The sequence below is a fragment of the Ptychodera flava genome, chromosome 3 (assembly GCF_041260155.1).
Source record: "Ptychodera flava strain L36383 chromosome 3, AS_Pfla_20210202, whole genome shotgun sequence".
NCBI classification, from domain to species: domain Eukaryota; kingdom Metazoa; phylum Hemichordata; class Enteropneusta; family Ptychoderidae; genus Ptychodera; species Ptychodera flava.
This window is the reverse complement of record NC_091930.1, coordinates 24,102,029-24,114,188: the sequence shown is the minus strand read 5'-3', so window position 1 is coordinate 24,114,188 and position 12,160 is coordinate 24,102,029. Positions and strand designations below refer to the sequence as shown.

The window sequence follows — 12,160 nt, the reverse complement described above, 5'->3', positions numbered from 1 at the left end:
GGAAATTCTTCTGCAAACTCTTTGGCATCAAAACAATATTTTGTAAACTTAGTTCCAGATAAGGAATTTCTGGAACAGTATGATTATCAACCTTGGCCATAAAATTCGAAGTAACTGTAACGCATAAAGGAAAATGGTCAGAATCCACTCTATTGCATACTGTAAACTTTGAAATACTTGGAAGCAGTGACGTGGATGTTACAGCATAGTCCACAATATTTTTACCATTCTCTGACATATATGTGTATTGACCTGTTTTATCACCTTTAGTTCTTCCATTTACTATGCATAATGAAGCGGATTTACATAAGTCAATCAAATGCTTGCCATAAACATAAATTCTTTATCACAACTGTTTCTATTTGTTGTCACAGCTTCATTTGCATACGTATGCGCATCAATAGGCAAGTGATCGATTGTATCAAAAATAACTCGATCATCAAGACCACCTGTTCTGGCGTTGAAATCACCAGTTAAAAATTGACAATTTTAAACTGATTTATGAAATAAAAAAACACCATATCGCTTTCCGTGTGTATAAAAATATCATCATTAGTAATCGGTTATGGTGGATACATACGCCGTGGGTGAATATGCGCTGTAGTATGTCATGTACAGCTACATGGTAACTTATGATAATTTGACGTATTTGTCAGAGCCAGTTTCACAGCCAGCTTTGAAGAAGGATGAAGAGAATAAGATCCTCACCCAAATAAAAGTCAAGGAAAATATCCTTTGCAAAATATTGATGAAAAGAATCACAACACAGGAGAAGAAAAAACATCCATTGTTTCCATTAAACAAAATGTTGTGCAAGGTAGACTGAGCGAGGTAAGAAAGTGTCATTTTAGGGGCTATCTTTTTACATATTTTTTATTTTATGCTGGGAATGTTTTAAATTTAGATAACAGGAGAGGATTTTGTATGACTATACAACTATCACCTTATTTTTTAGGAGACAGTTAAAGTTTAACAGGTATTACATTTCGTTTCCCTTTCAAATATTTCGATTAAATACATATGCAATACAGCATTCCATCGAAAAAATTAGAATTTGTCCTTAAATACAAAAATATCACTTCACATCAACTCCAGTGTAGGAAAACGAGCAAACACAGGGTAGTGTTAGTTCGTTTTAATTTGAAAGTCAACATCAGACTGCACTTTTGTGGCTTGGAAGCCTAATGCAACTGTCGGTGTCCCTTTTACAAGCCATAGTTGTTGCAGCCTTTGATTTATAACCAGTGCCCAAATTGAGACAAACATGCCAAGAAAAGTATGTTTACTGGACGAAAAAGAATCAAAAATGGCACTCAACCCGTAGCAAAAGTAGCAAAGCTTCAAAAATCGAGTTTCAATCAGACTGAAGACAATGCTACGATGATACAGCAGGTTGATTTCAGTCGCGTAATTTGGTTACCAATTGTTAATTACGTGATTTTACACGTGTCATTAAGTCGTAACGCATGAGAATTTAGCGACGGCGACAGTGATGAAGCTTCATGATAATAGATAAAATGGACACACGTCGCCTGCATATCACAATAATTTGCCGGACGAATAAGTAAGCCTATGCAACTCATTAGTATTTGCAATACTTTTCAGTTAACCATTTTCATCCAAACTTAAGATAACTGTTTTAATGAGTCGCCTATTACGAACTCAGAATGAAGATCAGAGCTACCAATCGATGTCACTTCAAACGATGAGTGAATCTATATATGCAAAGCTAACGAAAATTGAACCAGCTGAAGTCTCGCGTGAATTAATCAATCTAGTAGAGATGCTAGATGGGGGCGCCTTCGGACAAGTTGTAAAGGCTGAGGCATGGAACATCGCCGGTAAGGCGGGAACAACACCAGTAGCTGTAAAATGTTAAAAGGTACTGAAATGTATTATTAACAAGTTGTTTAACTAATACGTTTTCTGATATTAAATGATTCAATGAAATATATGTATAATATATTTATTATTCTTACATCTGTTTTTTGCAGAAAGGTTGAAATGCAACTGTTACAGGTAATTGATTGCCATAAGAAACATTGGACGAGAGGCATAAAACGGAACTACTCAAAAACAGTGACTATCAATCAAAGACTAAAGAAATGTAAAATTTCTTTATATGCCTAAGAATCAATGTTATTTTGGGCTCTGAGTTTTATACACTGGATTGATAGCTCTCATGTGGACAGAATTGTCCCCGAGGCTGTCCTTAGCCCAGTAAGGCGATGTATCCATTTTGTTCTTATAAAGTTTGTTTGTGGTATGTGATAGCGAGTATATGTGCGCGACTGCTGCATGAATTCTACATCGCATTGAGGGGTCACAGTCAGAAAGATGCTAACAACTTAGCTTGGTTTTTTATTAATTTTTGAGAGAAGGGATTTGGCCTAGCGGTTTTGACTGCTTTGTCTCTGCTAGATGACTAAATGCCGTACGTTAATAGCTCGAATCCAGTCGAAAATCAACTGAATTCATTGCAATTTGCGACGTCCTAAGTAACATTTATAATTGTGTCTATATTTCAATCACTAGATTCTTCTTCTTGAATACTTCATAAAAGTTCAGATTTTCTCGGACTATTGAAATCGCCTTGAGTTCTTGTATATTGATGTTTATATCCATGCCCCTTCAGTGGATGTCGAGTTGGAGGGTTATCAGTCGGATAATATTACCACGCAATCAGTCATTAGCGAGACTATAGCTAAGGCACCAGAACATGATTCAGATTTGTCAGAGGACCAGGTTAGCGTGGCAGAATCACAAGCTAGAGCTAGGGAATGAAATTTTGCACAGTGCATTTCCTGGGTATATGAAGCTTTTGGTAGTGACTGTCCGAAGCCTCAGGCACCTGCTCAGATTGAGTCAGTCACTGCTTCGGAACTGTCTAATGAGCGCAGAGAAAAGCAATAGCGATAGCGATTTTAACAACGGGGAAACTGAATTTTTTAAAATTTTGTCTCAATTTTATGCCACTTTATCGTATTTTCACGTAGCGTGGTTGTGATTTAGCTATTATCGGATACGTACACTCTGTGGCCGGGAACGTCAGGCAGTAGACGTATAAGAGACGGCAACGGACACACGAATATGCTCTAAGTCGTAGTACTTTATTTAGCTGAGTAACACAAGTTACACGGTAAATACTTCTATGACCTACACTAGTCGTCAGGGTCACGGTTGAACGTCGTCTGGGGCGTCGCTGGTAATGTCCCCAAACACGGTCCATCCACGGAGGGACCGTGTCCCAAAGTTCTCCTAAAACGGTGTCTGGTATTCTCCCCTAACACACTCAGATACATAGTTTATATTGAGTTTCAGAAACTGCAAAGTCATGGGTCTAAATTAACAAAAAACAATCGGCAAAGTCAAATCGCTCTTGGTTAAGTACAATATCAAACAGGGGCAAAGGTCGTCCAGGCATTGATAATGACTTCAGGAGTAGAAACAATAAAAGGTCACGAAAACGAACACGGGAGATAACGTGCAGGGTTACTGTAGGTTGTTACAGTCAAATTCAAAGGTTAAATTCTAAGCATTTGTATGGCTACGTCACACCTCCCAACCAAGATCGAAAAGCGTCCTCGCTCGATCTAAAAATCAAAAACTAACAAAACATAAAAGAAACAAAACAAAAATAAGAAAGTACAATACAAAAATCAACAAAGTCCAAAATCATAAAAATACAACAGAAAGTAATCAATGAATACACGTGTTACAAAACGCTGTGAACTAGAGTTCACTGAAGTTGCAATCATCTCTCAGAGTTTGTAAGAGTTCGATGTATATTCGCTTTTAAATTGAATGTGTTGATGGTCTCAAACGATGATACAAATCAATATCACAGTGTGTTCGTAAATAATATCTACAGAGTCATTGATGATGTTTTCGGTGTAATTATCTCTCATACATACCCGAATTATATTCGCTTCTATCAGTCCACTGGCAAGCAGGTACTTACATAATAAGGGCGTTGCATTAAGTCGGCAAATACTCGTATTGTCACTACAATATTACACATGTCCGTTTTCTTATATCTTCGTCAATGTCCATAAAAACGTCGTAATCTACACACAGCTCATCCAGCTGGCCTGTCTGCTCGGCAAACACATCTGTCGTCTCGCACAAATTCACGCGGCTCCTCGAATTACCTTTCGGGCAACACCTCGTCCGGGTCAGTTGCCAGTAATTCCCCTGGGTCGCAATTTCTTCAGTCCTCGTCAAGGCACGTCTGCCTAGAACCGGCATTCGTTTGGTGATCATCATTATTACACACGTCGTTATTTCAGCACCCAAATTCGATACACATACAATAATATCATCGTCGTCAGAAAATTCAAAACACATCTCGTCATTACGAATTACTTTCGGGTCAATGCTCCTGTGGCCGGTTGACAGTAATAAGCCTCTACTGGAACCTCGGTCTTCGTCCGCCTAAGACCGGAACGTGGGCTGCTGATCATCATCTTCTCACGTTGGAATCATCATCCGGTTACTACTGCTACTGTCGTCTACTGCTACACGCGCCATAGTCGTTGTCATCAGTAACAATGTGAATTACATCAACAGTACATTTACAGGTTTACATTCACATGTCTCTTCGTAATAATCACAAATTCTAAGATCGTTCAATGTCCGTATTTCTGCTGCAAATTCTCGTACATAGGCAGGCAATATTTCAACGTCGTCACCAAGTCTTCCATAAAATGTTTATGGAGTTACAACAATTCTGCTTTCGGTATATGCGGCCATATCAGGATATCTTGAAGCAGGGGTGTCGATTGATCGTTGTCTATGGCCTGGCATTTTAATACAAGCAATGTTCGAGCAACACAAATGTACGTACCAATCCTTTGAACGATGAGCGGCACCAAAATATCACGTCGAGTAGAAGGCGCTGGCTTGAGTCGATCCCACCGCTGCCACCAAATATGTCACGTAGCGTGGTTGTGATGTAGCTATTATCGGATACGTACACTCTGTGGCAGGGAATGTCAGGCAGTAGACGTATAAGAGACGGCAACGGTACACAGAAATATGCTCTAAGTCGTAGTACTTTATTCAGCTGAGTAACACTAGTTACACGGTAAACTTCTATGACCTACACTAGTCGTCAGGGTTACGGTTGAACGTCGTCTGGGGGCGTCGATGGTTATGTCCGTAAACACGGTCCATGCAAGGAGGGACTGTGTCACCAAAGTTCTCCTAAAATGGTGTCTGATGTTCTCCCCCTAACACATCGAGATGCATAGTTTATATTAAGTTTCAGAAACTGCAAAGTCACGGGTCTATAAATAACTGAAAACAATTGGCAAAGTTAAATCGCTCTTGGCTAAACACAATGTCAAACAGGGGTAAAGGTCGTCCAGGCATTGATAATAACTTCAGGTGTTGAAACAATAAAAGGTCACGAAAAAGAAACACGGGAGATAACGTGCAGGGTTACTGTAGGTCGTTACAGTCAAATTCAAAGGTTAAATTCTAAGCATTTGTATGGCTACATCACAGTATAAATCCAAGATGCAATCTGTCATCGAATTGGTACTACAATCAACCAAACTGAAAGATTGCTGAGCAATACAGGAAACATCATCTGGCAAAGAAAATCAAAATCTGAGAAAGCTGCCATGGATGTAATCAAAGTTGGCGGCATGAATTAAATAAACAATACTCTCCTCAGATCAAACCGATTTCAAAGGCCATTTACAGCAAATATTGTTAACAAAACCATGAAACCGGGAATGGCTAAACGCAGAGAAACAAGATTTATTTCTCGAAACAGCCCTTCACAATATGCTTTTCAAACACCGGAAAGCAGGCACCAATATCGACCCGAAAAATTGACACAAAACTAAAAGTTCGGATAATCAATTTAAATGCCTAAAACAAACTAATCATTGACAGATTAGTACAACATTTACTGTTAACATAACGAGCACTAGCAACGCTCAAAATTTGCCCAAAAACAAAAATCCTTATAAGCGTCCAGAACTCCGGTCGATGCTGGGTCATGTTAATTATAATATGATACCACACACCGGATCACTCATTATAGAGTCAGTCAATGGTGGCAAACTCTCTCATTAACAAATCTGGCTTCTCCTCCTCGAGGACGAAGATGACTTCATTACACAACCAAGCGGATGGGATACAAAACAAGAGAGCGACTGATGAAGGAACCCCATTTTTGATTCCGAAACACAATTGAGACGAATCACTCAATCAACAAACCGGTTTACCGGGGACCCAAATCACATGACTAGGGTCAAAGCACTATCGATTCACCGGTGTCTCGCCATGTATTCCACACAAAATAAATGCAATGATCCTTTTATTCACCATATCGTAATACTAAACAATCTTGGTAGAGCCAATGTGTGGAGTTGCCCTCATTTTCCTTTATATATTTGCTTTTTCTTAAGTCACTTTACAAGCACGGACACTCCATTTTATGAAAAGACCGTGTGTGATCTAACTCAAGGGCTAGTAAACACGAGAAAACCCTCCAGGGTATCCATCGACTACCTCATATGTAACGCAGTAAAAAACCAGCAAAAACATGGATCATTTCAACCATTATATTTGTGTAAAAAATATAGACATATTTTAACCATGGCTCTTACACGGAAACCATATGGACAAAATAAACATCATCAAAGTTCAGTGCCTGAAACCAATTAACCTATCAGATAACGGTCCACTTTGACGTTGACGTAATGTAAATATACTAAAACCAGTAATCACATCCTGCATTGCTACAAATAGAACAAGCTCAAAGTCTCATCAAACCAGTCTGAGACGAGCACATAGAGATAGCGATGTCTCCGTATCTACAGCCTGCTCGCTTAAACTGAGCACATAAGGGAGGACACTATCAACACAGGAAAGTGAATCGAATATCACTGCAGCTGAGCTTACTTCTGGGATCAACCCTAGAGTCGTTTCTAACGACACTCCTCATGGTCTATAAAATGAGCATCTAAAACAAATCCTTCTTACAAAATCATAGCTCGTTATATAACCTTGACCAGCATGTGAAGGAGTAAGCATTCCGTAGATATCCGAAACGACAAGCGAAAAGTCCGGTAAGTTAATTCAAACACACTTTGCCCATATTGCTCAAACAGTTAAAAGGTCTCACGATAGCGGTTTTAACAACAGGGAAACTGAATTGTTTTTTTTTATTTTGTCTCCATTTTATGCCACTTTATCGTATAAAACCAAGATGCAATTTCTCATCGAATTGGTACTACAATCAACCAAACTGAAAAGATTGCTGAGCAATACAGGAAACATCATCTGGCAAATAAAATCAAAATCTCAGAAAGCTGCTATATAAGTAATCAAAGTTGGCGGCATGAATTCATTAAACCAATACTCTCCTCAGACCAAACCGATTTCAAAGGCCGTTTACAGCAAATATTGTTAACAAAATCATGAAACCTGGGAATGGCTAAACACAGATAAACAAGATTTATTTGTCGAAACAGCCCTTCACAATATGCTTTTCAAACACCGGAAAGCAGGCACCAATATCGACCCGAAATCTATTACAAAGTCCACAAAAAATTAACACAAAACTAAAAGTTCGAATAGTCAATTTAAATGCCTAAAACGAACTAATCATTGACAGATTAGTACAACATTTACAGTTAACATAACGAGCACTAGCAACGCTCAAAATTTGCCCTAAAACAAAAATCCTTATAAGCGTCCAGAAACTCCGGTCGATGCTGGGTCATGTTAATTATAATATGACACCACACACCTGATCGCTCAATATAGAGTCAGTCAATGTTGGCTAACTCTCTCATTAACGAATCTGGCTTCTCCTCCTTGAGGACGAAGATGACTTCATTACACAACCAAGCGGATGGGATACAAAACAAGAGAGTGACTGATGAAGGAACCCCATTTTTTTGTTCCGAAACACCGTTGAGACGATTCACTCAATCAACAAACCGGTTTACCGCGGACCCAGATCACATGACTAGGGTCAAAGCACTATCGATTCACCGGTGTCTCGCCATGTATTCCACACAAAATAAATGCAATGATCCTTTTATTCACCATATCGTATTACTAAACAATCTTAATAGAGCCGATGTGTGCAGTTGACCTCATTGTCCTTTATATGTATGCCTAAGAATAAATGTTATTTTTGGGCTCTAAGTTTTATACACTGGATTGATAGCTCTCATGTGGACAGAATTGTCCCCGAGGCTGTCTTTAGCCCAGTTAGGCGATGTATCCATTTTTCTTATAAAGTTTGAGTGTGGTATGTGATAGCGAGTATGTGTGCGCGACTGCTGCATGAATTCTACATCGCATTGAGGGGTCACAGTCAGAAATATGCTAACAACTTAGCTCGGTTTTTTATTAATTTTTGAGAGAAGCGATTTGGCCTAGCGGTTTTGACTGCTGTGTCTCTGCTAGATGAATAGGTGCCGTACGTTAATAGCTCGATTCCAGCCGAAAATCAACTGAATTCATTGCAATTTGCGACGTCCTGAGTAACATTTATAATTGTGTCTATAAATTTAATCACTAGATTCTTCTTCTTGAATACTTCATAAAGTTCAGATTTTTCTCGGACTATTGAAATCGCCTTGAGTTCTTGTATATTGATGTTTATATTGATGAAGTATATTCATATAGACTTCTACTTATGTGGTATTTCATAGGAAGTGCACTTGACGCGGACAAACGTGGATTTTTAAATAAGTTAAAACTGATGAAGGCCATAGGCTGCCATCCGAACATTGTGTCTTTGCTGGGATATTGCACCGAAACAGGTATGGAAATATGATTATTAGCGTATTCAGTGTTATCAATTGTATATGACACTCAAAGAAGGAGTTGTGTGTTCTAAACATAACCCAAGTGTAATCACGCTTTTTAAGACTTTGGCGAGCCTAGCCAATGTGTGCATGAATATTCACGGGACAGTGTAATCAAAACACATATACTTCCAAATATGCAAAGAACGCTGTGTGTAACTTTCACTGGAGTTTATTTTCTCTTCTGGCGCTGAATACGATGTGCAAACTTTTACAACATTTGCGATCTTCCAGATCTCTACTACATGCTACTTGAATACATGGCAAGAGGGGACCTGCTGACATTTTTAAGAAAAAGCAAAAATATCGACAGCACCGCAAACACCAACGTACATGGCGACAGTAAAGCGCTAGGGAATACCGACCTCATCAGTTTCGCTATTCACGTTGCCAAGGGAATGGAATTTTTGTCTGCAAAAGGGGTGAGATATTTTATTAAGGTATGGTACGTGAAAAAGTTACGAAAATTAATATGAAGCAAGGAAACATGCACGGCATGTATCTATTGTATGGAAAACAATAAAAAGAAATCAATCGGATATTAGTACGAATATACGTTTTTACAATGGCAAATAAAAAAGTGCATCAAATACTGAATTCACCAGTTATGTACTTTGATCATATTCCTCAGTGTATACACCGTGATCTGGCAGCCCGTAATGTTCTCATAGACGAACACAATGTTTGTAAAATCTCTTATTTTGGACTTGCCCATGACGTAATCGAAGAAGATCAATATGAACGAAATACCCAAGTGAGTAGGAGTTGATATTCACAATATTTTGGCAATCATCTCCAAGTTACTTTATTGTTAAAGGGTTATGTCTGTAATATGGTGCAATGGAGACAATGAAATCGTTGAATCTCTTAAATTCTCTAGATACATGAGTTTAAAATTCTGCACACTGATGTTTATAGAAATGATACTGAAAAAATAGAGCGTCATCCTCGACACTTTATCCTTCTCGTCCATCCACTTTTACCTTTCGTTTCAGATTCTAAGCCCCCTTCTTCTCCTCTCCCTTCCACCTTCCTCCTCCTTCTCATCATCATCACGATGATGATAAAATAATGATTATGATTATGTCATGATCATTCTTTGTCATAAGTATCATTATCATCGTAATTGTCATTAACGTCAATGTCGCTATATAACGTCTACATAAGCCCTATAAACGTTTGCTATGTCTCTCGCCTATGATCACATATATAGTGAATGAGACAGAATGCCTGAAAGCATGCCATCAATGATAATATCTTCGTCGTCGACATCATAATCATTATCATCATCATAATCTTGTTGTCATCCCTGCCATCATCAATGTCACCATAATCACTTCCGCCACCATCATGGGTTTTTTATTGTCTTTGACGAATGCTTTTCAATCTATTGTAATGAAAACTGTACGATTTGTGATTTCAGGCTCGACTGCCGATTCGGTGGATGTCGATGGAATCGTTATTGGATGGTATTTTTACTACGATGAGTGATGTCTGGTCGTTTGGTATTGTGTTGTGGGAGATTGCAACTATGGGTAAGTGTGAATGTTTTGAAGACGTTTCTGAGACGTTAGGTATCATCAACGCCTTCAATCAGTCAGAATTGTTAAATATGCACCATGATATACGTCATAATGACCATTGCGACGATCTTGAATCCGCCATTAAATCAATATAGTAAAACCATACCAAAAGGACTAGTTTCCATCTATACCGTATAATATTACCACCTATTTTTGTCGTAAATCATTGGATTTCAACTATGCTTCGAGTGAGAATATCAGTTAGTAAGAAGGGACCGTCTGACATTGTCGCAGTTCAAAAAGCGAAATTTGTTCGTTTACTTGGAGGGGATTTGACCTCCATTCAAGTAGTGATCTTCACTTTCACACTTTTATTTTGAGATTACGATCACTCTATAAATTGTGTGTAAAAAAATAAACAGAAACTGCACACTTGTACCAACAAATTTTGCTACACTGTTTACAACTTGGTTCATGTCATACTATGGTAAGTACCAAAATTTGATAGGTTCCGTGACGGTGTAATATGGTCAGTAGATAATCTTACATATATTCTTCACTAGCTACAGCAATAAGCTACAGCAATAAGCTAGGATTTTGCATTTTGAACTTTTGTTTAGGGGGAAAGGGTTTTAATGGAAACGAAGGAATTTCTTCTCTTGAACTTATGCGATAATCTGAGACGGTCCATAAAAATATTTAATGCCTGCAGATCAACACGTGTCCTTCTATTGTACAAACCAGACTACATCAGATTGTGGTCATGAGTCCTTCGGCATGAAGGTTGTTCGATATTTGCCTTTAATAGATAGCACATTGACATCGATATTTGTATAGAGATGAATCCTCTCATTACAGGCTACAAACCATATCCCGGAATGTCAGGACAAGAAGTGATATCATCTCTACATGAAGGTTCCAGAATGCCGAAACTGTTAAACTGTGATGAAGAGTTGTGAGTTAAACTTTTCCAAATAATTGTGTGTCAGCGAAACTAAAATTGAGTTTAAAATTAAGTCAGTGTGCTTTACTTTGATGTTACACTTTGTTTGATTGGACTGTTTGTTTGTTTTTTTACAAGCTATGCCGTGATGTCGTCTTGTTGGCACAAAGAACCCGGAAGGAGACCTACTTTCTCAGACCTTGTTAGAATTATAAAGGAATTGGCGAAGGATGACAAGGTATTTGAATTAATATTCTGGACACTTTATTATTGAATAGCTACAATTCATGTCTTCCTCAAGTGTACGTAAAGGTGAATTTTCTCACCTCGAATAAATCATTTTACATAATTGTCCATCAATGTAAGTGTTCATTAAGTCTAACTTTTATGTATCTATTTCTTACTATAATTTAACGCATATATCTTTGCGTACCCGATTTAGGATCACATCAGTGTATATCCCGTTGAGCAGGATGACACCAAGGCAGACGGCTGTGAAGATGACTGACAGTAGAACATTACTTCAATGCCATTTTCTCAGGACGAAATCGCCAAATTATGAGTAACAATGAGAAAAAAAGAGCTTAAAGGACGCCTTTCTTCCCCATTTAAATTTAGTTAATAATTTATCCGGACTCATATCTAAACTGTCTTCACTTTGAAGACCGATTTGCTTCCTAGGCTCAGTAGTCCGTCACAAACTGAAGCACATACGCCTTGCTGGAACAAAGCGTCATCTTACCAACTTGGGAACTTTGAAGTGTTTTGTGATAGACTTTTATCTGAAGTTCATATTCCCATTGAGGCTTTGGCTTGTACTGACACAGACTGTTGTATTCATTCTCATTTGATTT

General features: G+C 38.3%; 1 protein-coding gene across 1 annotated transcript; it reads left to right on the top strand.

The window, feature by feature from the left end:
- The first annotated feature begins 1,783 nt into the window (after positions 1-1,783).
- Positions 1,784-11,814, top strand: LOC139128573 (fibroblast growth factor receptor 3-like). Its single transcript, XM_070694329.1, has 7 exons — positions 1,784-1,841; positions 2,636-2,745; positions 9,472-9,594; positions 10,264-10,375; positions 11,222-11,318; positions 11,445-11,544; positions 11,749-11,814. The coding sequence occupies exons 1-7, from the start codon at positions 1,784-1,786 to the stop codon at positions 11,812-11,814; spliced, it is 666 nt and encodes a 221-aa protein (XP_070550430.1).
- The last annotated feature ends 346 nt before the right edge of the window (positions 11,815-12,160 follow it).

Coding starts and splice junctions, on each gene's coding strand:
- LOC139128573 (XM_070694329.1), top strand. CDS start 1,784: ATGCTAGATGGGGGCGCCTTCGGACAAGTTGTAAAGGCTGAGGCATGG. Junction 9,595..10,263: donor AATATGAACGAAATACCCAA/GTGAGTAGGAGT, acceptor TTGTGATTTCAG/GCTCGACTGCCGATTCGGTG. Junction 10,376..11,221: donor GTGGGAGATTGCAACTATGG/GTAAGTGTGAAT, acceptor CTCTCATTACAG/GCTACAAACCATATCCCGGA.